Raw genomic sequence first — 25,966 nt, 5'->3', positions numbered from 1 at the left:
GCTAAGGATGCCACGAATACTTGCTAGAAATTGAACAATCATTTATTGGACATAATATAACATTTCATAAAGCAAAGCATTTCTTGTCATATCATATCATATAACAAATTACTAGATGTAAATATAACTTTACAAAGTTATTACTCACAGATGACTTCACTTACAGAACAGATAAATCAGATAACTTGTGGCGTGTGACCTTCATACACATAATAGAAACACATAATGAAACACACACTCGTTGGGTACATAACTTCTTTCATTTCATTCTTAGTGTGTTTCTAGGTCTTAACCTCTTATTGAGTCTTAATCATAGTCTAGGAATGCCTAGGATGCAATGTGGATGCCAAAATGCACTTTGGAACCTTAACAAAACTTGTTCAAAACAGGGGTTCCGCTCAAGCGGACATACAAACATGTGAGGGGCCGCTCGAGCGCAACTTCCTTCACTCGAGTGGTCTGCAAACTTTGAAAAAGTACTGGTTGTGTGATTTTTACGCTCGACAGACACTTAACGATCGCTCGAGCGTGAGACTCAGGTCCTCACTCGAGCACAACTCTTGTCGCTCGAGCGGTCTGCAAAAACATGAAACTTCTGGGAGCTCGCATTTCACACTCGAGCGGACTTTTGGTAGCTCGAACGGACTTCTGTGTAAGATCACAGAGTGGTCGCTCGAACGGAAGTGCAGAATCTAGAATTTCTAGATTACACTCTCAAGCTTCAAACTCGAATTACACACTTCAAAACTCATCTTTTTGGGCCAAAACTCCATAAAACTTTTAGAAACTTGCAAAATACCATGATTTGAAGATCATTTCACTAAATCAAGGCCCAAAAGCATGCTAATTAATCAAAACTTCAACTTGAAATTTATGAATATGCCATAAACATGACATGCATGAATTACTTTGAACTAAGCTTTCCAAAACATGATCAATTAAGGTCAAATGGTAAGAAATGTGATGAATTTTCAAAACCAAGTCAAGATAAACACATGCATGTGACAATTCTTTAAAAATCTACTCAAAATGCCATCATATATACATGCATGCATGCATGATTTGGGTTACAATTCTATAATCCTAGCTTCATTCTCATGTCATTCTACCTCTTTCACTAGAATTCTTACAAAACTAATTCAATTACACAACTAAGGGTTGGATTTCTTACCTTAGATGCTCAACTATGCTCTCTAGAGTTAATTGATTGAAGTTCTTATCCAAATCTCCAAATTCTCAAGCAATTCCTTTGTTTGAAGTCACTTCTCCCTAGTCTCTCTCTCTACACGTTTTTGAGCTCAAACAAGAGGTAATGAGAGTGCAAAAGTCTATAAGAGATATTGAGGTGGCCTTAAATAGGCTTGATTAAAGAAATTAATTAATTAGCTTACCACTAATCTAATAAGCATTAAATTATTATAATTCAATCGTTCCAAACCGAATTTTAATTAAACCTACCATAAAGTTCCAAAAATTCCAACTAACACATACAGCAAGTCGATTCCATGATCAGATGTCGATAAGGCGTTCAATTCACAAAACAAAACAGGAATTCAAACAAATATTTCTACATTAGACAAATATGAGTATAAATAATGTGACACACATGCAATTTCTTTAGAATTTCACCTTAATTACTTATTATGCATATTTAATCATGAATTAACGTTAATCAAAGGTCGAGGTTATTACAATGATGGAGGTGGGTGCTCTCATAAATCTTAATTCATGATGTAGTGGGTATGTAGGTTTAATTGTGAGATGCGGTGTCCCAAAATTAATGATGTCATTTGTAGTAATTTTGTTTGAGGTTATTATTGTAATAAAAAAAAAACTAAAAATTGGGGGTCCAAAATGATTTATAGAGTGCTAATAGCAGCATTCTTAAAATATTATATCAACTAGCAAAATTACCTTCATATCCTTCTGAGCATTGACATGTTTTCCATGCATGTCAGTGACCATCCCGCATTGTGTTGCACTATGTCGTCAGTGCACTGTGCCCAACTATGCTGTACTGTTTTTTTTTTCCCCCCACTAAAAAGTGCACTATTGGAAAAGGACAAAACCAAGGGCATTTCTATCTTTTTACCCTTTGTCTATTCAGCCTTTTTTTTCCCATCCAAATATGTGAATAGTGTTAACTTTTTTACTTTTTCAGTTACTTTTTAACTTTTTGTTTTTTTTAGGAGATGCCAAACATGTAATTAATATACCTTATGTTTTTCTTTTCTCAAATTACCCTTCAAAGTGCACTCAAATAAATTAAAAGTAAAATAATAAAAAAGAAACTAGAGTTTTTGCTATCTTTTCATCGTTGGGTACGCTTGGCCTCTCCATTTCTTTGCAAAAACTAAAACCCTAGAAATGGGTTCCATCAAAGAGGGTTTTACGAGAGTGACACCATGGGAGAGTGAGAATGAGTAGTGTTGTAATTGAGATTTACCGGTGGATGCTGTTTGAGACCGTGTGGGCTATTGAATATGAAAAGGTGTGATAGGGGATACTTTTTGAAAAATGTTATGAACCCACCCTTAGGAACTCGTAATTTATCTCGAATGGATTTATGTGATGAAAATTAAATTGATGAAGTGTAAAATCCATGAGTAAAACGAATTTGAACAATTGATCTCTTTTTTTAAGTAAATTATGAGTTGATAAGGGTTGGTTCATAGTGTTGTCAATACTTTCTTTTTGTAAAAATATTACTATCTAAAAAAATATCAAAATAAAATTTTAATCTTTATTATTAAACGTGGAGTAGTGAGAAGTTGAGCTTTGAAAATAAAATTGATATAACAATCTGAGTTTTGTCACAAAATCAGTCTTTTTTCACGACTCAATTTTTTTATTTTACTTTTTCAATAAGAAACAATAATATTGATGACAATAGTGAGTTTTGCTTGAGGGTTCGTTTGGGATGTGTGTTGGCTTTTTGGCTATTTGGTCATTTTAGTCTGGGTTAAAAAGTCTTGCTTGTGATAGGTTTTTTTGTTTTTTTGACTTTTGTGAGAGAAAAAATGAAATAATTATGATTTAGATGTGACATTTTGTGTTATTGATTTTTTAACCTATTTTGTTATTTTGTGGTTATTTTAGCCCAAGATTGGGATGCCAAATGAAGGCTGAGTAGATTTAAGTTTTGAAGTGAGGAAAAAGATGAAAAGAAAATAATTAAAACTTGGGAAATAAGATGAAAAGAGTTGAATATGAAGAATATGCATAACTAATTTGAGTGTATCATGAGAAAAAAAATTATATTATATTTTAATGTTTAATATGTATTATTCTTATTAATAAATTTATATTACAATACAATATAAACTAAAATTTTAAAATGAGGACGGCTATTTATCCCTTTCTTTTTATTTTGAACCCCCACTTCTTTAAATCCCCACTCAACAAAATGAAACCTTTCAATTTTCTCTTTACACCTCCATTTTAATAACAATTATACCCCTAATCCCAAATCAAAATCCAAACCCAAACCCAAACCTAAACCCTAACCCTAATCCAAACCCTAACCTTAATTCCATCCCCCACCAACTTCAGCAACCACCACTGCTAGCTTACCTCCGCTGCTGCATTTTTGATCGTCACCAGTGTCACCACATTGCGATCACTACCGTCTTAACCACCACATTCGCAGCCACTCATCATTACTGCTGAAGCCACAACCATCACGTTTTCGCCTCTTTCTTCATCTTCTTTTCTTTCTCTCTTGTGAACGTTGTAAGATCGCAATCGCAGCGGTGATGATTAAGGTAAAGATCTCTTTCTGTGTGGCTCTCTCTCTCTCGCTCTCACTTGATCTCTCTCTGTGATTACAAAAGAAAAAGAAGATCTAGGAGTTGAAAGATGGGCTACGATGATGAAGTAATGGATGTGGGTGCTTGTTAGTGGATGTGGTGGTTGGTTACGACCAAGTGAGTGGTGGTGAGAGGTGGTTGGTAATAGTTGTGATTACCGGAGGTGATTAGGGTTAGGATTTGAAAAATGAGAGTTAAAAAATTATGAATAAAGGTAAAAGTGGAATTGTAAGTTGGGATAATTCGAGTGAGCTAATGTGGCCCAACCCAAAGCCAAAAATTTAAACTTGGCCTAGTCCAGGAGAGCGCATGGGCTCAATTTTTCGGCCCGGCCCAATAATGATGCCTATAAACCACCGATCGACCCTTTTTTTGCTTCGTCTGCTTTTGCTTTTGCTTGTTTCGCGACAGGGCTACTTTCCTCCTCAAAGAATCGCAACCAGCTTGTCTCGACCTGTTCATACTCTCTCTCTCTCTCTCTCTCTCTGAAATGGAGGATTCTTACCGGAGGTTAGACGACAGGAGGCCAACTCTTCCTTCTCTCTTCTCGAAACGCTCTCGCTCCGATTTCGGTATTCTCTCTCTCTCTCTCTCTATATCTATCTATCTATCTATCTATATGTGTGTGCACGCCCTCGGGTACACACATGTTGGCCGAGGAGCTAGGGTTTCGGCTTCGCGAGATGGATGTTTTGATTTATTCTTTTTTCTTCCTGTTATGGTGATAGGCCATTAATTCTCCGTCTGTTGGCCGAGAAAAAAAATTGCAAATAAGTTAGAAGTCTCCAATCTTTGATTTTCCGTTGTTTGAGGTTACGAATTTTGAAAGAAATAGTTCGTCTTAAAACTGTGATTGATTCAACTGTTTGACCTAGTGGAGGTGAGCAGTGAGCTTTCCATTTATTTATATCCAATTCAGCATAAATATTCAGATTTTGATTCAGATGTTAATGGATTAATGCCTATCTGCATACACACACACACACACGTACATATGTGGTTTAAATTTGTTAGGATATTGGTTATTTTTTATGATAAAAACCTCCTGAGTCTGAAATCTTAGGGTTTTTTGGGTTGGTAGGTTTGTTTAGCTGTCTCGAAGTTTGTTGTCCTAGATCTGCCTGCAAAATATAGAAGTGAGTTTAGAGTGATTGAGTTCATCATTTGAGAGTATCGTTTCGGCTAATGATTCATTGATTCCGTTGCTAAGCAAGATATATGACTTGTTCCGAACCCGTGCACGTTGCTGTTTTTATCTCTCTCACCTTTATGCGCCAACGCATTTATTGAACTTTACTTGTATGCTTTTAAATATATAAATTATATACATGCTCCCATAGGTGCTTCAAATCTTTAAAACTTCTATATGTCCTTGCTCTTCCGTCCCCACTTCATGCAACTGGAATTAATTACATTTCCAATTGTGCACACACTTGTTAATGACAATTTTCATTCTATGGATTAATTACATTTCTATGATGAATATATATGGGAATAAGTTATAGCTCTTCACATAAATTTATAACTTTCAAACATAATCTCTAATTTAATTAAATTTCCAATTGTACATTTATATTTACATATATAGACACTGTTGATCACCATTTTCATTCCCTGAATTACAAATCTATGAATATAGATATAGATCTAGGAATAAATAACAGTTCTTTACATAAATTTCTAACTTTCTTACACGATCTCTAATTTAATAACATTTCCTATTATACATTTATATATTTTCATATATACATAGAAATACATATATACACAATGTTAATCACCATTCCCATTCAATGAATTACAGATCTATAGATATAGGTCTCGAAATGAATTATTGATCTATACATATGGATTACATAATTATAAATCTAGATTACAGCTCCCCAACTTCTTCCCAACTTCTCATAACCGTACTTCTTTACAAGCTCAACTTCATCTCAAGTGCCTTCTTCTTCTTTGTTTCCTTGGCGAACACCGACGCCGAAAGATTATCAATCCCTCCAATCACAACAAGTTGCAGTTTGAAACTCTCCTTGAACTTCGAAAGCATCATTGGATTGGGGAGGAGGGAGGTTGAGGGACGACGAAGGAGGTTGAAGTGGTAGTAGGGGAGGTTGTGGGGGAGATGGAGGGGGGATGAGGGTGGTGCTTGTCCTTTTCAATATAGAACTTTGAATTTGACTAAACTTTCTCCTCTCCCCATCCAAATTTGGCGTGTGAATCATATGTTTTGTTAGTTTGGAAGAAAAATGTAACGGTAGCACATTAGGTTAAAACCACATAGGGGGGTATTTGGCTATTTTTGAAACAGAAGGAGGCGAAGTGCTTTGGGGTAATACCACAAGGGTAAGGTGTTTTTCCCTCTTTATTGATTTTTTTTTAAAAACTATTTTATAGCAATTTCATCATCTCGATTAGGAGTGACATGGTAGTTCTTGGCTATTAGCACTTGGCGGTTGTGGGGGAGATGGGGGATGTGCGAGAAGTTGGGAAGGTGGTGGTGGGAGGGGTGAATAGTTTAGGTTTGGGGTTTTTAAGATTAAAGGTGAATATAACGTTTTTGTTTTTCACTTCACTTTAAAAACTTTGAATTTGACTATTTTTTTTTTCTTTCCCACTCTCAAATCTGGCGCGGGAAGCACATATTTTGTTAGTTTGGATGAAATGTTACCGTAGCACTTTAGGTGAAAACCACATAGGGGGGTATTTCGCTATTTTTGAAACACAAGGAGGCAAAGTGCTTTTTGGGGTCATACCACAAAGGGTAAGGTGAATTTTTCCCTCTTTATCCCCCTCCCTAAAGAGCAATTTCAACATCTCCATTAGGAGTAACATGGTAGTTCTTGGCTTGTAGTACTTGGCTGTTTGTGAGATTTATGAGTTATATTCGGGTACTCTTATATTGTGAAAACTTATATGTTTATTTGTTTTTTAAAAAGTAGTGCAGTAAGGAAAAGTATTCAGTAATGCCTCTCAGTTTCTAATGGTGATCCTTTGCTTTGTAGGATTTTGATTTCTCTATCTTGTTGCTCTTTTTTTGTTTTGTTTTTTTTTTTTTTTTAATTTCTTTCTTCGAACACCCCCTCCCCCCAATCGCAACTACATGCACCAACTAAGAAGCACTATCACTTCTAGGGAGGAAGCATTTCGGGTCCGACACCCGTGTCGGATGCCGACACTTTTCAAACACTTCTAAAAACGTGTCCGACACTTCTAAAAACGTTTCTTAACTAAAAAAGTATATTTATATTATTGGACACTTTATTGACACTTCGGCGGCAATTTTTGAACCCTCTGGACTTGTCCTATGTGATGAATCACTTCATCATTACGATGTTTTGCATTCTTCAAAACACAACTTGTGTTTTGAAACATTTATAACATGAATACATCATGTGTATTATTATAATGTTCTGTAATTTTTTTTGTATTCTTTAGAATGTAATTCTTGTGTGAATGTTATATTGACGTTTCAATTATGAAAAATATGTAATTTTTAAATAAGTTTAGTGTAATATTTACCTTGTTTGGTTTCAAAAAATTGAGGCAACTTTGATTTTGATTTCTCCATCTTGTTGCTCTTTTCTTTTTTTCTATTTCTTTCTTCAAACACCCTCTCCCCCCAATCGCAGCTACATGCACCACCTAAGAAGCACGGTCACTTCTAGGGAGGAAGCATGTTAGGTCCGACACCCATGTCGAACGCCTACACTCTTCAAACACTTCTAAAAATATGTCTGACACTTCTTCAACGTTTCTTAATTAAAAAATCATATTTATATTATTGGATACTTTATTGACACTTCGGCGGCAATTCTTGAACCCTCCAGATTTGTCCTATGTGATGAATCACTTCATAATTACAATGTTTTGCATTCTTCAAAACAAAACTTATGTTTTGAAACATTTATAAGATGAATACATCATATGTATTATAATGTTCTGTAATTTTTTTTTTGTATTCTTTAGAATGTAATTCTTGTGTGAATGTTATATTGACGTTTCAATTATGAAAAATATGTAACTTTTTAAATAAGTTTAGTGTAATATTTACTTGTGTTTTTTTTAGTAAATTTTTTAAATATTTTAAGTATTTTTTTTTTTAGATGCAGCTAACTTATATACACTTAAAAGTATAATATTTATAGAAAAAATATTTTAAAAAATTCATCAAACATCAAAAAATATACAAAAATGCGGTGCATTTTGGTATGCTTGTGTATTTATTGAATTTTTAAAATATTTTTTCACAAATATTTTACTTTTTAGGTGCATCTAAGTTATGTGCATGTGGAAAGTAAAAAAATTACTTAAAATAGTAAAAAAATTCATTGAAAACATAATAATACGAAAAACAAAAAACTCAATTTTTAGAAAATCAATCAAAACCAAACAAGGTGATATTACTTTTTTTATAATTATTTTTGAATAAAGTATTCATATATGAGATATAATAAATTTATAAATATATAAATTTTTAATGTGTCCTAAACGTGTCGTGTCTTGCATTTTTTCAAAATCAAAGTGTTGGCATGTCCATGTCGTGTAAATGTCGTGTCGCGTGTCCGTGTCTATGCTACTTACGGCACCACCCTCCTTCTCATATGATTGTTGAAATTTTGTTGCTTAAAATTGTAGATGTCTCCCTTGGTCATGATTTTCCTAGCTATTTTGGTCGTGATGATGAAAGAGTGAAACACCGTTTTATTGGAGATTCCGACTCTGTTGGAGCATCCTATGATCGTTACATGCGCAGTGCGGTATATATTATTTATTCATATTCTAAATTGGGTGCCAATATTGTGACTTTTTTTGTAGTTATATATGTAGATCTAATACTAGGTTTAATATACCAGCAAATTTCATTGTATGGTGGGGGAGGTTCTGCTAGACCTTTGAGTGGTGGACTAAGTGGTCCCTCTATTGATGACCCACGGAGGATTGGAATTTTGGGATCAAACCCAGTGGTGACCACAAAAAGCCATTCCATGGGATTGGGAGATGGCAGGCCACTTCCTTCTGATGCTAGCAGTACTCTGTTTGTGGAGGGCTTGCCTGCAAACTGTACACGAAGGGAAGTTTCTCGTATCCTTTCTCAATATGATAATTTTTATTCTTTTAATGCTTTGCTTTACATTTTTAGCTTGTACCTGTGTTCCTTAACTTGGGTTGTAGATATCTTTCGCCCTTTCGTAGGATACAAAGAAGTGAGGCTGGTGACCAAGGAACCAAGACGTGTAAGTTTTCCTTTTTAATCTCTTTCGTAATCATTTTTTTTAAAACTTTTGTGCTAATCAATAATTAGTATCTCATCAATAAATGGTTCTTGCAGTCTGGGGATGATCCTTTGGTACTTTGTTTTGTTGATTTTGTGAGTCCAGCCCATGCTGCCACTGCTAAGGATGCTTTGCAAGGTGAGCTTTAGTTGCACATTCCTTTTATATATAAGTAGTTCTGGCAATATCTGCTGCAGTGTCACATCCTCTTGCAAATTTTGAACTCTCTAGTCTGTCTCTTCTTTTGCTACATTTGATGCATCCCATGCTATGTTTTTATGGTTCAGTTCTTTCTTCCAGTGAGATCTCATATGTTCTTTATGATGATCTGAATAGGGAATGACTGTCTTTTGCTGAACTGTGGTGGTGATGTGTTTATTTTTTTATATGCATATAGATAATTGTTGAAATTAAACCGTGGTGGCTTGAAAATCTATGTAGCATGGACACTTATAAGAATGTGGCATGTCTGTGTCAAACACCAACACTCCTTGAACACTCTTGAACACGTGTCCGGTACTCTTTTTTCCATGTCCATAATTAAAAATAAAATTTTAGAGACATCCGAAACACATTTTGTGACGTATTATTGACAATGTCTATCGTTAAAAAATAAATGAGAACAACACTTATTGGAAATTTGCTAAAGTATAATTTTCTAAGTTTGAGAATTTGATGTAATTAGCTACATTTTTTAGTTTGAGAATTTGATATAATTATCTTATACCCTTAAAAAAAGTATAATTATTAAGAATAATCTTATAGAAGTTTCACATAAAATTAAATGAAAAATGGAAACGATATGTGAATGTATTAGCAATGGCTAAGGAGCATGAAGGAAATGTCACAATTACATATGTCTGATTTTTAACTACTTTGGTTCAATAGTCTAAAATTTAATGGAAGAGAATTAGATACAAAATTTACTTAATATAAAGTAATTATTTAATTTTGCATATATTATGGACATATATAACTATGTAATATATTTTTAGATAATATAATATTTGTGCCATGTTTGAACTGTGTCGATGTCATACTTTTTTGGAATTTTTTGTGTTGACATGTCTGTGTCTTATTGTGTCGTATCCATGTCCTGTGTCTATGCTTCATAGCTGGATTTTATACATTCAAGTATGCAATGTATGGCATACATAATACCTAGAGAGAGAAAAAAAAAAAAAATAGAAAAGGGCAGCGTAGTGCACAAGGCGGTGTGATTTGTAGTCTATAGTGAAACATTCTCGCTGACCCAATCGGTCTGGTGGTATACGCTGAACTGGATCTATCAGTTCTGTTAAAACAAGCACCGACGCTGACTATACCAATAATGACTGAGCCGAACTGATGTGTACCAATACGGTTATGTTTGGTTGGTTTGATCAATTGGAAAATTTAGAATAAGAAAGAGAATTCATTTTCCAGCCACAACTGCGTACAAACACACAATACGTTTATAGATATACATATAAATAGAGAAAAACCAACCACGAAATCAAAATATGGAAATGAGATGTACGACTTACATTTCCAGATCTGCAAAAGAAAAATTCAAATAGTTGATGAAAAATTTTCCAAGTCCAAAATCATTGAGGTGATAGATCTTGTGTTGGATCTTGCCATAGAAACCAGTAACTCAATGAATGTTGGTGGGGTTATCTCTTTCGCTCATTTCTTCATGCTTGAACACACTAGAAGCCATGGATTCCTCACAGTCCAGTCGACCACTGTGGAATCAACAACTCAAGCTTCAAAACATATGCTCCAAATTATACACTAATTGGATTTTGATGGTTTGTAGTATAAGGGGTAGAGAGTGAAAAGAGAATGTAGTGGAGAGGTGGGAGACCTGAAACTGGGGAAAGAGATGATAGCAAATAGAGGGGAAAAAAAATGAGAAAGAGGAGAGAGGGGAAAGTGTTGAATAAAATGTGGGGAAAAGAATAACAGGCGGATAGAAATTATTAAGAAATAATAGAGTGAGAAAAGAGAGGGAGTACCACCAAGTGGCCATCCTAGTTGGTAAGGGAGGTTGCTCCTCTCCTTACTGACCAGGGTTCGAATCTTTTACTACTCAAGTGGAAGTCCGACGGTTTAGTTGGATTGGTTAGCTTCCCCTAGTTTGGCTTGTAAGGGTAGATCTTAAGGGTCCTGCCTTGGAGTGTTTTGGACATCAAAAAAATAAAAAAATAAAACAAAATGAAGTGGATAGATGATGAAAGAAAAGCGAGAGAATTGAGAGGTGTAATGGATGAACAGAGATAGAGAGGGTTTTCTTTCATTGGAGAATATGACTGAAATGAATGGATGAAGTGAGAGGGACGAGGGGTTTATTTTTACTAGGAAGTGAGATTCTTATGTATAAAATGTGGGTTTTTTGGAAAGTGCAAAAGAGAGATAATTATAGCATATATAGAGAGAGGGATATGGGTGTTTGGCTTGGTTGATATTAGTTCCTACATTTTGAAAACCAAAAATAATTGAAAATCGAGTTTTTGTTCATAAAAAATCCAAGCAGATTAGGAGTAATAAAAAACCGACCAAAACCAATTGCTTTGGTCAGTTTTGGGCAGTCCAATCGGTGTGACCTGCTTTTCTTTCACCCCTAGTTTGAATTTGAAGTATGGGGAGAGTTAGATGTGTGAAACCTTTCACCTGCTTGCTGTGAAGCTATTTTTTTGTTTAATGTTGTGCTAAGGCCTTACCTCATAATACTTAGAGAAAAATCCATGCAAAATCTAGAACCATACTAATCAGTTCTAGGGATCTCAAAGTTCCTTTTGGGCATGACTTATTTGAGCTGAAAAAGAAGATCAGTCTGCTCCTTGATTATTGTTTTTGTTTTCTGCAGCACATTACCTCATTTCTTTGATTAAAATCAGATTTTCTAATCAGTTTTAACAATATAATAAACTAAAATAGAAAGAAAATAAATTTACTGGGACAATATAAATTTTTTCACCTAGAGCTATTAAGAATAAAGAACTGTAGATTTTCACGTGTTTAAAGTCCCAAAGTTTATGATATTTTCCGAAATAAATATGCCAAATTATGAAAATTCCCAAAACTTTTCTATCTAATATTGGTTGCTCAAATTTTTCAAGTTGATGTGAAAAACTCAATGTTGAGAGCTAGGATAATGAGTGCCTTGTCTATGCACGTGCTATAGGCCTGGATTGCTGAAGGAGGCTTCTCAGATCACTTGTCAGACATGCAGTGCTGTTTTGTCTAACAAAACAACAATGCTGTTAATAAATCATATGTTTAGCGACACCTTGACCTATTTTCCCTGCCAACAACACTCCACCTTACTGTGTGCTTTTAATCCATCGATCTCTGACAACACAATACCTGGCTGTACTTACCTACCACCATGGCCATTTTTCCATTTGCTCGTATGTCCATATCCTTGCCTAACCAGATAATAAGTGGTGGACCTACAATTGCGACCATATTCCATGTTTGTTTGGGTGGACATGGACTTGACATTGGATCAATAATCCAACAAAATGTATAATCCGATCCGATGTTTGGCTAAGAAAATTGGGGTCTGGCTTAAGAGTCCTTCCGGACATAGCAACCCCATATGTGGGACTATTGGATCCCAAGAGAGGTGGGATACAAAATGGAGGACTAAGGAGACGTTTAGACTAATTAAATTGCAAAATTGATAAGATTTTGCCAATTCCTTTCAAAATGCTGAGCCAATCCAAACATGGGATAGGATACACAATCCAGTTTGTCCAAACAAACATGACCTTAGGGTACTGGGAAGTGATGACGAACGTTTCATACGAGTGAGTTTTTGTATTTGATTTGAAGTGATAATTGTACGTCTAATTGTCACCTATATGATGATATCCATAATCGTGGTTCAACTGCGTGGTTAGTTGCATGGCGTGAAATAGTCAAACTCAATTTTGCAGGTTATAAATTCGATGAGCATGACCGTGACTCAGTCAGTTTACAGCTGCAGTTTGCTCGCTACCCTGGTGCAAGGTCAGGTGGTGGGCATCGTGGCAAGCGTTGAATTATGTGTTTCTACAGGTGACAAATACTATCCCCCATGCGTTCGACCCTTTGCTATTAATGGCCATCAGGCTCTATTAAAGGAAGTATATTTTGGAATGACAAATCACACTAAATTGTGAAACCCCGCATTTGTGTAGGACCCACTTGAGTCTGCGAGTTTTGTGATAGCGAGAGATTAATCAACGGCGTTGGAGTTTCAAGAATTTGCATTTCCCTGAGTTGGCGCATTCGTTAGGACAAGCTTGTACCGAGTGGGATTTAATTATTGAGGGTCGGTTGCTCAAGTTATAAGGCGTCTTATCTTTTTTATTTATTTTTAATTTCTGTTGAATACATTTTCAGTAGACTTTGGTACTGTTATATTTTATATTTTGATTCACAACAAAATATTTGGTTTTTTCCTTTTTATGTCCTTTGATCAGGATTTCATATTTGGATTTATATATATATGGATAATTAGTAATGAGCAATGGTGGCTGTGCGATGGACACTGTAGCATTTTGCTTCTTATTTGTCTTGCTTGTTTCCAAAGATTTTTATTTATTTATCTATAGTTCTACTAAAAAAAGGGTCCCCTTTTTGGCCTTTATTTAATTTTCATTTTCTATGCAACAAAAATAGTAGGTTGGTGGTCAAGGCCCCCTCTTTCATATGTTTGTTTTTGCCATGCAAAATTCGAACATTTTGCTTTCTTCAAGTATTTTTCCCTTTTGTTTTCATCTCAAATCTATCAAAACGAAGGCGTAAAAAGTTGTTACAAATATTTTTTTGACATTGGATATAGTCACCATTCTCTTGGCAAACAGCTGTAATGGGTTTCATGAGAATTAAACAACAAACAATTCTGATGCGTTCGATTCTGTTAATTGCTGTTGGAAGTGAGGACTTTCTAGTAGGTGGATGGATGAAGAACATGGTGGGCGTAGCATGAGTCATCGTTCTGGAATTCTGTGGTTCGGAAATAGATAACTATTTTTTTTATTTTTTTAATAATGAAATGCCCCATGAGATCTTTTTGGGGTGTTAAAATCATGACTATGCAGATGCACCTCAAGGGGTTTAGCTCGGTTGGAGCAGCGTTACGATGGCAAGAGGTCCTAATCTCAAGTAGTGTTGTGTTTAATGCTCTCAAATTATGGAGGAAACTAGTAACGGTGATTGGCTTTGTTAAAGATGTGGGAAGGCTTTGCCTAGGTCCACTATCAAACCCAATCCCCTCCCCATAACCCCAAACAAATGGGGCCTTAGGCTGTGACATTCACTTGTTCTTATTTTAACCTCAAAATCATTGAAGGGTGTACTTGTCCCATATTAGTTTTAATCGATCATTTAAACCAGTCATATTGGTGCCAGAATAATGGATCGGGAAGTTTTTAATAGGATTTGGATGTGCTAACTAGCGGAATTTTGCTGTAGATGAATGAAGAAAAGCAGCTTGATTTGTGAATTTGACTTATCCAGTTGACGCTTCAGAGGCATGCATGATCTTAGAAGTCTACATTGATCTGAGGAATGATTGCAATCGAATATTGCAAAGTTTCACGATGAGGGCATCACTCTGATGAAAAAGACCGTTGTGAGGACTTAATTTTTGGTTTCCCCCTTGTTATGACTGCAACAGGGTCTCGTTTCAGGATGCTAAAATTATCCACGTTACAATCCTCTCTACCTGACCCATTTTGAAATCGCCATTGCAGTAGGTCAAGGGTGGGATGGACGTAAACTCAAAAGCTATTGAGGGTAGGGATAATTGTCCAATTTCTATTGTGAAGGTCACCCCGTCACTGCAAGCGGGTTGCTTCCTCTATCGTTGGTACTATGAGGAGTTTCTGTAACCTGGGGGATATTAGGGGGACACAACAATAGTGGTTTAGCCTCGTGAACAAGAAAGAAAGAAACAGTAACAGTGGCTGGACAGCGTTGTGTTTTTGTTGCCTTTCTATGTTTGTCAATCAAAATTTTAGGGGATGCTTTAGAAAGAGGACTGCAGTAAATTGGCTTGAAAAATAATATATATATGTATATCTTGGCCTTTTTTTTTTTTTTCCCAAATAGTTTCGTGATATTTCTCAAGGAATATAAAATAATGAATTTGGGGTTGCCATTGTTTTGTACAGTAAGTGTAAATTAAAAAAAAAAAAAAATGATCTCTTGTTGGTTCTTAGATTGCCAAGAAATACTATTGAGAGCCTATCTTATTTTAAGTAATTGATAATATGAGTCAGTCTGAGATTGCGAGTATCATATATTGCTTATCAACACAGACCGAACAACATTTGCATTTCTTTAAATTTAGACATGTAGGTGTCAGTTGCTTCTCTCTCCAACTCATTAAATATTGAGAACAAAATGCTTTGAAATTTTGTGACTTCTAATCAATGAAACTATTTGGTATGTTTTTGTCATTGGGGGAATTCGTGAACTCCCAGGTCTCTCTATCTCTCTCTCTCTCCAATCTAATCCTTTGTACACATTTGCTTGTTTGGTGATTAGATTAGTATTCTTTGGACCTTATCTTGACCCATGTTTTTTTGAGGAAAAATAGAATGGGACTAGCAATCCCTCCAATGGTAAGACTAGCATTATTGGGGGTTGGGACTGCTAATCCAATCTCATGGATTGGTGGTTGAAAAACAATTTTGCCTCTTAGGTCATGTTTGTTTCGCGGCTTGAGTGACTCATGGCTGTGGGTCCCACTCACAGCATGTTTGGTAGTGAAATGGGAGGGCAGATTGATGGTTCAAGGGGCTTAGTAATCTTAGCTTGGCTGAGTTTTGGGTGGGAATAGAAAAATAATGGGGGGATTGAATCTATTTTTTTTATATATATATATATATATATATATTTTTACCGAGTGTACTTGTTTGTTTTAATTTTTTTAATATAAAAATAATTTATTTATTTATTTTATATAAAAATAATTTGATAATCCTATCACTAACCATCTCTCATACTATCATCAAAACAAACACACTTTTACTTAATCCCTTCACTAACAATCCTCACATTAACAATCTCTTCACTAGCCATCATTTCACAAACAATCCATCCAACCTAATCCGCCAAACAAACGTGGCCTTACTTTATAAAATCAACAAAGTTATCTTATATCTGATAAGAGCCTTTATGTAAGTTCATAGATTTAGTCTCAACTAACTAATACTACTATACTAATGTACAAATAAATATAATTTATTTTACATCTCCAACCTAGTACTATTATACTAATAATCTTATCATTCAATTTCATCATAATTATAATCTTATCCAACTTAATCTGTCAAATATGCGCCAAACAAATGGGGAGATTAGAGTGTATTTGATTGAACTCCAGTTAAATGGTTGAAAAGGAATTTGTGAAAAAAAAACGAAGGAGGGAATAGTATATTAAAAAAGAGGGGGTTTTTTTTTTTTGGGGGGGGGGGGGGGGGTTTGTGTGAAAAATAGTATATGAAATAGGATAGGATACACAATCCTTTTCGAATGCAATAATCCTAAGCAGTTTGGTTTCGGATGTTCTCTGTGTCTTGTTGATAGTCTTCTTATTGGATTACTAGCCATAGGTGGGTGGGTAAGTAACGAGCAGTTTTTGAAGTTGACAGAACTTGAGAAAATTTTGAAATTCTCTGAAATAATAATATAATTGCCTTTTGTCTGGCCAAAACATGTTTATATGTATAGATGATATACAATGGTGGCTTTTTTGTCTTTTGTAGCTGCATAAATCAGACTAGCTCATTATCATGAATGATTATAGTTACCCAGGGTTAATTACACCAAGACTCCTCAACTATTAGTGAATATTACCTTTTCTCCCATATTTATCCATTTATCAATTCATACATGTTGATCACCTCAATTTTGAAGACTATACAAATACATTTCTTTTGGAGGTGGCTAACAGAGTTGAAAGTGATATATTTTTTTAGTTGAGGAAGCCAGGATGTACGGATTGATAAATGAGGGAGGTAAAATGATATTCACTAAAAGTTGAGGGGGTCTCTGTGTAACTAACCCTTACACCGGAAAGATTGAGACTTCTAAAAAGTCTCTCCAAATTTATCCACAATGGCATGACATGTTATGTGTCAACTTTTAATTTGTTATCATTAAAGGTGAATTATAAATGTTAAATTATGAGTCTCCAACATTAAGGGTAATTTGGTTCAAGTCTCATTATTCAGGCGACCATATCTTGATAATTATTTATTGTCCAATTTCATTGTTTTTGTGAACTTTCACTATCTAAGTTTGTAAGGCATGTATGTAACTGTTTCAGAGCAGAGCTCTACATGAGGACCCACTTATTCCTCAACCTTCATCAGTGGCATATGGGAAAAAAACAAATAATTTTCCGATAATTTTTTGCAACGCTCATTTCATGTAAAATGTTTTAGTATGTGATATGTAGAACATCGTTGATTCTGAATCTCATCTTGACGACAATGACGAGAATGCTTATGGGAAATATGGTTTCTCTACGTATGAGCGCCTTCTTTGTCATGTACACATATGGTGGTGTTTGATTCGACTTTCAGCAAGTGCATATCAATAGAATGGAAGGTAAACAAACCCATTTTTGGGACATTTTGAGACAAATTTTTTCTTCCTTGAAATTCTTTTACTTTTGTGCCAAGATTCTAACCTAGAATAGAACAATGTTTGTACTGCAAGCTAAAACTGATCACATTCCAGGTGGTGCCTTCTGCAAACATTTCACACTCGTGTCAGTATTTGTATACGAGTCAACTGCATGGTGGCTGACAGGAACCATCACGATACCACATTGCTGCCAGCCTAACAGCGAGTGGGCAAGCCCTGTGGACAGTGTTTTCTGTGATGCCTCTGTTCATGTCATGTCCTTTCTGGTGGTCTTAATGCGGGAACAGCCATTGTGTTGGCGTTGATATTCATGGCCCTTCAATGGTGCAGTGGCAGTCCAGATAGGCAACCCATTGGCATCTTGTCAGAAAATGATTTAAGGAATATCAGTTGATCATCTGTCCTGTTATTTTTTCAAGCTGTTTAAAAAATTATGTCTTCTGTAAATATTTTCATTTTTATTTAAAAAGAATTATACTCTAACAGACTGGTGTTTATTGATATCCCAAGGTTGTAAGGTTGTATTTGGTTGATGGATTTTGGTAGGGATTTAGAAAAAGAAAAGAAAAAATTGGTGAAATGTGAATGAAATATTTCACGCTTTTTCCTTCTCTATCTAAATTTCTATCCAAATTCATGATCCAAATACAACCTAAGATAAATAGAGGACACATTTGGGTGAAATTTTTTGAGGGCTTTCTAGACCCATTCTCCATAATTGTATTCTAAATGTTCTCTGTGGTCTCCCTTTTTTAAAGATTTTTTTACCCTCTCCACGTGTCTCATGGAAACATAAATTGAATCAATTTATCAGAAGAAGAAAGTGCACGATTTTTTGCATAAATGGTATAAAAAATCCTCGCCTGTTTCGAGCAGAAAGAAAGAAGACTGATCATGTAGGACATTCAAATGAGGTAGCGTCTTGGCAGCTAGAGATTTCATACTACTAGTTCCTCTATTGAGTAATGTCAACTAATGGCAGCTGTGCTGATACCCCATAATTTGTTTTGTTTCAATTCGACCAATCGAAATATCCTGTCTAAGGACGTCAGAGCTTCTCTTGCTACATTGGCGTCTATGAGCTCAACAATTTTATCATCGAAACAATGGCATTGCCTTCAACTTACACCTTACTGCCCCTCTGCAATTGTTCACCTTCAATCAGCGTCAATAATGCATTTAAAGATGCTTCACACGCATTGACATCTTGCTCTTCAAGAACTTGCACAAGGGGTTTCACAGCATCGGCCTCTGTAAGATAGAATGAGGGCTCAAGCGTGCACATGCCCCCGTGTACAGGGCACACAATCTCAGGTGAAGTGAAAAAAACCACCTGCTTTTTGCCTTGCCTGCTCAAGCCAGGGGAGCTCTGTGAAAATTGTTTTTAGCGAAATGGCACATTTGGTTTTGTGAAAACAGTTCAAATACAACCAACTGTATGAACATGGGAATGAAGCAAGCCCCGTCTACATACCTCTGTCATTCTTGATTTGTTGGGAGAGTAAACTGACAGAGCTTTAGTAGCGTTTTCTACAACCTCTCTTTTGTACGAAGAAGTATCAGTATCACAAGTTGTTAGACAAGTGAAGATGATTTGCAGTGCATCGGCATCAAGAAGCCATTGATTCATCTGAAGATTTTTACGAAGGTTAGACATAATACACATTGCAGAAGCAATCTCTTTGACATTTTGGAAGTTTTCGCAAGTTTTAACAAGGTCTCGATACATTTCGGGCCCACGTGCTCCAAAAAGGTTATGTCATCGCCACAACGAACAGAAGAGCTTCATGGCATTTGCTCTGACCGTGCAGTTGTCGAGTTCGAATAATTGAATCATCACTCTAATATTTGCCCTAACTGTGCAGTTGTCGAGTTCGCATAATTGGATCATCATTCTAGAAGTAGAAATCTGATGAATAGAATAGGCACAACTATAGCCGTCAAAATCACAGCTAGATTTTGTTTTCTTTAAATTTGTGAGTAATGACAGAAATGAAAATGATTTCCGAATTTCAAATAAGTTCAAAATGTTATGATGTGGAAGCTTCCTAATCCCCCACAAGGACAAAACAGAGCGAAGGAAAAAGGTATGGCAGTGTCAGGATACACTACATTAAAGTGATGCTTCTATGATAGATGTCTAGCCTGTTTGGTGGTGTTTTCGTTTTTCGTTTTTTGTTTCAGAAAATTTCCCCAAAAACAATTTTTGAAAACAATTTGCTAAATAATATAGTTTCTTTCCATGAAAACAGAACAAAAAACAAAATGCGCTGCCAGTTAGTTTAAACAAATTTAAGATTTGACAAACAAAAAAGTGTTTGTTTGGCGTTCGATAATGTTTACATTTTTTATTTATGTTAATAAAAAAATTATAAATGAATTTTTGTTTATTTAAAAAAAAAAAAAAAAACTGCAAACACATTTGTTTTGAACAAAATATTTTAAAAAATTAAAAAAATAAACTCAAAACACATGTTTATTAATATTAATGCATAAAATATTTACTTTGTTTTTTAATTATTTATGACAATAAAAATTATACAAATCATAAAAATATAATAAACATCCAAAATATCTATATAATAAGGGAGAAAGCTTTTTGAAAATGTATAAAAATGTATGTGAGATACATTTTGATCCAATGGTTGAGATGAATCTTAGATATATATCAATGATTCAGATCAATCCTCTCAAATATTAGTTCCCGCCCAAAAACTCTTCTCTCTCCCATGTCTTTGAAAGGTTGCTGACCTACCCCCCCTCTGTCTCTCTCTCTCCCTCTCTCCTCATCCTTGATTTTAAACTCTGTTCATCATACTGTCACACAAACCTTCTCCATCTCTCTGTTCAGCTCTCTGGTTTCGGTTCTGGACTGGAAAGTTTTGGTTGTGTAACCTCCAACAAATGGGTTTCTAACTCTGTTTCTATCTCCAACAAAGTTTTGATTTCTCTTGAATATATTATTTCTCTTGAATATGAAATGAGTTTTGATTTCTAATATATTATTTCTTTTGATTTCTATCTCCAGCAAATGGGTTTTGATCTCTTGAATATTATTTCTCTCTGTGTAACCTCCAGCAAAGGTTTTTGTGGATTGCCCATTGGGTTTAACCTCCAGCATTTGAAATGTTTTTGTGGATTCAAACATTGGGTTTAATTTGAAATGTTTAATCATATATAATTAATTTCAAACATTGGGTTTTTATGGAGATTTTTGTGTAACAAAGCACTGTGTGTTGCAACAAATTAATTAGTTTTGGTTTAACCCAATGTTTAATTATATATGATTCCAATGTTTGAAATGTTTAACCTCTAGCAAATTATATATAAATCAAAACCATGTCGTCTTTTGTTGCTTTGTAATTGATTTTTGTAAATTGAGTCATCTTTTGTTGCTTTGTAATTAATTTTTGTGGATTTGATGGGTAACTCCTGTTTTCAATTTTTTGTACTCTTTCATGTGTGAATCTTGAGCAGCATTAAATTTTGCTTATTTCTTGAAGGTTGCCCAATTGCTTGGTTTGCATGAAGCATCTGTTCTGCCTAAAAAAAGCAATTCAGGTGTGTATTTTTATTTTTTTTTATTTTGCTAATTATGATATATATAATTTGCTTATTTGTATATGTGTATATATGATTCCAATATGTATGTTTAATTTGAAATGGTTAATTTGAAATGTTTGCAGACACCCTCTGTAATCTGATGTTTGAAACATTGGGAAAACATTTCAAACATTTCAAACATTACCAGAACTTCAGATCTTGAGTCTAAGATCCAACGGGATATCAGGTCCTTTCCCTCTGATTTTTCCAAACTTGGAAACTTGACTGGCCTCTATCTTCAATTCAATAATTTCTTTGGCCCTTTGCCTTCGGAATTCTCGGCTTGGAAAAGTCTCTCAATCATCAATTTATCCAACAATGGTTTCACTGGTAGTATCCCTTCTTCAATTGCAAATTTAACTCACCTCAGACCAACTCGCTTTCTAGTGAACTCCCCGACTTGAATCTCCCTAGCCTGCAAGTGGTCGATCTATCCAACAATAATCTCACGGGTACTGTACCTCGATCTCTTCAAAGATTTCCAAGTTGGGCATTCTTAGGTAACAATCTTTCTGCTGGAAATTCATCCCCTCCTGCACTTCCACCCAATGCTTAACCATCAAAGAAATCAACAAAACTTAGTGAACCTGCAATACTGGGAATCATAATTGGCGGTTGCGCTCTGGGATTGGAAAGCTTGATTATTATATAGAACATTGATTAGTAATTGAGAGGGTAATTTTTGGGAAAAATTGGGCCGAGCTGCGAGTTGGGCTTTGAGGCCCAAAACGCGAAGGACTAAGTAAAAAGGCCGTAAAAGATACTCCCGCCCAGGAGAGCAAGGTTACTCCGGCCTTGGGGAGACAAGTTACTCCGGCCCAAGGAGGTGAAATTACTTCGGCTCACAAATGATAAAGTTACTTCGGTTAGAGGATTGTAAATGTACTTCGGTCTGGGAGCAACTTGAAGTTAGACCGGCCTTGAAGTTATATCGACCCTAGAGGTATACCGGTTTGGGAGTTATACCGGTCGAGAGTCGTTGGTTCGGTCCAAACACACCATAGGTTGAACAGATGAGAAACCGATATAAGGGAGAGTAAAGGGAAGGGCTGAACTAAGGATAGTTCGGCCTACTTTACTTCGGTCAAATGGTAGTTCGGCCATGGAGAAAACCATCCCACTTGGTTTAAGCAGTGGGGGAGGGTGTAAAAGGATAAGCATTATCCTTAGGAGTATGAATCCTAGGAGGACTTTGCATGGAGAAATACAAGTCCTACTAGGATTGTGCCACGGGAAACTTATAAAAGCCCACAAACATCACCTTGGAGGAGGTAATTGAACACAATTCTTTCTGAGAACATAAAAACTTTGTCTATTTGTCAAGCTTACTGACTTAGGCATCGGAGAGGTTTCCGGCACACACCCGCCGGCTAGCTCACGTTTGTGTTTTCAGGTGATAAAGCGACGTTGTACGGAGGAGCGTGGACTTGGTCAACAGGATTATACAAGGAGAATTATTTCCCCCCCGTACAATTGGCGCCGTCTGTGGGAAGAACAGACAAGAACAAAAACCTCTTGACTAAGCTTCTCCTTTTCTCATTCAATGGCACACATTGAAGACTTGCCGCAGTCCGCCGTCGACGGACTAACTCCAGAGGGGGGCGCCAGGCGTGAAGGATTACCTTCTGTCCCTCCTATGGCGGACTTGGAGCCCCAACAACATAACTCCAGGAGGAGTGGCAGGGGAAGGCGGAATAGCAGCCCTCGTCACTCTCAAAGTCCTGACAGGCAAAGGAGGAGGATTGATCCTCAAGCCCTGGAAGATCGCGTAAAGGAACAAGATGAACTAATTCGGAAGATGGCGGCGGACATGGAAGCATTAAAACGCCAGATGAAGACTAAAGATGTGGCGACAGGAGAGGGGCGCAAGCACAAGACGCCCCCTCGCCACTCAGAGAATCGTAGTAGGAATACTACACCCTCCCAAGGAGAGAGCAGAAGCCTCAGGACAGGCGACACTCACTCCTTATCTTCAAGGACTCGTCACTCCAGGTCTGAGAGGACGAGATCCGAAAGATCATACACTGAAGGAAGCACGTATTGGCCTTCACATTCACACCAAACCAGATCTAGACAAACGGAGCTGCCCAGGTCATCCGACTTACGAACCGTACTCGAAGAAAAAGCACGATGCAAGGAGGACGCCAGGGCAAGGGATCCACACCGAGTTTCGGCCTTACAACGGTTGGCTCCTCGGACGCATGGAAGCGTCGAGGTTGGAATGCCAATACCGCGACCGGCCTACGAACCAACGGACAAGGCATTGGCAAGACTACAGACTTCGCCGTTTGTCCCAGCGATCGAAAACGCGCCCCTACCATCAGGCTTCCTTCAGCCGAAATTCAATACATATGAAGGGAAGACGGACCCGTATTCACACCTGAGCCACTTTCGCCAAGTCATGGCTATGTACAGACGAAACGAGACCTTAATGTGCATACTCTTCCCATCAAGTCTTGGCGACCTAGGCTTGACTTGGTTCGAAAAGCTCCCAGAGGGCAGCATAGCCTCCTGGGCCCAATTGGCAGAAACGTTCGTAACGAGGTTTCGGACAAATACTAAAACACCGGTGGAGATAGACCAGTTACTCTCCATCGACATGGGTGAAAAAGAGACCCTCAGATCTTACAACAGTCGCTACTGGGAGACATTCAACCAGATTGGAGACTACCCCACCAATCTAGCCATTGCGCAATATAAAAGAGGCCTACCAGTAGGGAACAGACTAAGGGATTCGATTACCATGACGCCACCCCTCACCATGGAGGCCCTGATGGAAAGAGTGCACCAGCACATCAGGGTAGAAGAGGATGGCGCACGTGCAAAAGTAAAATCTAGTGCAACCACGGTACCAGAAAAGAAGGCCTCAGCAAAGGTCAATACAGTAGATAGGCAGAACAAAAACGGGCGTGGCAGACGAGATAACGGAGAAGACCCAGACAAAAGATGGTTGAGAATCCGCACTGCCATAACAACGGTGTTCAAAAAACCAATATATCGGATTCTGAGCGAAATAAAAGACGAGCCTTTTGTCAAGTGGCCAGCCAAGCTAGGGGAAGGTCAGAAAAATTACGATGACAGATCACGGTGCACCTTCCACAAAGAAAAGGGGCACCGAACTGAGAATTGCACGCCACTGAGACAGCACTTGGAAGAATTGGTGGCAGCAGGCCACTTGGACAAATACATTGAAGGAGGGACGCAACCGGCCCCCCAAGATCATAATGACCATCCCAACAGAATGCCAATCGATGCACCACCTCAAGGCATTATCAATGTAATTCATGGAGTTTTTGAACCTGAGCGCGTATGCGAGCTCAGAGGTTCAATTAAGAAGGCTGAGCACTTTAGGGAAGTTTTAAGTGCCCAACCTGCCATCAAGAAGGGGAAAACCGAGGCAACAAACGTCATGTCTTTTTCAGATAAAGACCTGGATCGAATATACTGTCCTCACAATGATGCTCTGGTTGTCACTCTCCGAGTCAAAGATTTTGACGTCAAGCGGATTCTGATTGACCAGGGTAGTTCATGTGAGATCATGTACTACGACACATTCAAGCAACTGAAGCTGCAAGACAAAGATTTGGCACCTGCAGTTTCTCCCCTGATTGGATTCAACTCCATGCCAGAGTGGCCCGTCGGCAAAATAATCCTTCCAGTCAGAGCTGGGAGCGTAACGAAACAAGTAGAGTTCTGGGTATTAAAGGTCCCCTCCACCTACAACATCATCCTGGGCAGAACATGGCTGCATGCCATGCGTTCGGTAGCATCATCATACCATCAGGTAATGAGGTTCCCTAACGACACCGGTATAATTGAAGAAGTCTATGGCGATCAGATCATGTCAAAACAATGCTTCGCCACAGCGAATGGAAGCCGAGCTGCCAAAGGATACGTTCATTCGGTGGAAGAACCAGAAAGTAATGAACTATTCGCGGACGTCGGCAAAGAGGCTGATCAGAAAGCGGTGGAGGACTTGGTGGAGGTAAAAATAGATGAGAAGAACCCGGATAAGTTCTTCTTGCTTGGCTCATCATTGTCCAGCACTGAGAGATTAGAGGTCTTGGAATTCTTGATCTCTAATATCGAAGTGTTTGCCTGGATGCCCTACGACATGCCAGGCATTGATCCAAACTTCATCAGTCACCAACTCAATGTCCACCCATCCGCCAGACCAGTCATCCAACGCACACGCAGATCAGCACTCCACCACGCCGAAATAGTGGCAGAAGAGGTAGGCAACCTGCTGGAGGCAGGAGCGATAAGGGAAGTACACTACCCAAGATGGATCTCCAACACAGTTGTAGTGCCAAAAAAGAATGGTAAATGGCGTGTCTGCGTCGACTACAAAACAGTCAACAAGGCGTGCCCAAAAGATAGCTTTCCTCTACCAAGGATAGATCAACTAGTGGACCTAACGGTAGGGCATAACCGACTTAGCTTTCTGGATGCATACAGAGGCTACCACCAGATCGCAATGCATGAACCAGACCAGGAGGTCACATCCTTCACAACACCAAGGGGGTTATATTGCTACAAGGTCATGCCCTTTGGCCTAAAGAACGCAGGGGCGACATTCCAAAGGATGGTCACCAAGATGTTTGAACCATTGTTAGGCAGAACAATGGAGGCTTACATCGATGA

The 25,966-nt window shown here is 37.2% G+C and overlaps 1 protein-coding gene across 4 annotated transcripts; it reads left to right on the top strand.

Moving 5' to 3' along the window:
- The first annotated feature begins 4,178 nt into the window (after positions 1-4,178).
- LOC114299065 (RNA-binding protein 2) lies at positions 4,179-18,403 on the top strand. 4 transcript variants are annotated; one of them, XR_003642192.2, is made up of 7 exons: positions 4,179-4,381; positions 8,448-8,569; positions 8,666-8,894; positions 8,985-9,046; positions 9,142-9,223; positions 17,515-17,680; positions 17,813-18,403. XR_003642192.2 is itself a non-coding variant. In XM_028243736.2 (7 exons), the coding sequence occupies exons 1-6, from the start codon at positions 4,300-4,302 to the stop codon at positions 13,113-13,115; spliced, it is 681 nt and encodes a 226-aa protein (XP_028099537.2). In that variant the 5' UTR covers positions 4,180-4,299; the 3' UTR covers positions 13,116-13,132; positions 13,255-13,587. The 4 variants fall into 4 exon arrangements, 1 of the variants encoding a protein (XP_028099537.2); XR_014337348.1 differs by having other exon boundaries at positions 14,534-17,680; XR_003642193.2 differs by having other exon boundaries at positions 4,180-4,381; positions 17,529-17,680.
- The last annotated feature ends 7,563 nt before the right edge of the window (positions 18,404-25,966 follow it).

Source organism: Camellia sinensis, chromosome 8 (genome assembly GCF_055761805.1).
Source record: "Camellia sinensis isolate YWXY chromosome 8, ASM5576180v1, whole genome shotgun sequence".
Classification (NCBI taxonomy): domain Eukaryota; kingdom Viridiplantae; phylum Streptophyta; class Magnoliopsida; order Ericales; family Theaceae; genus Camellia; species Camellia sinensis.
Note: the sequence above shows the minus strand (reverse complement) of the source record. Positions and strands in the feature narration are given on the sequence as shown.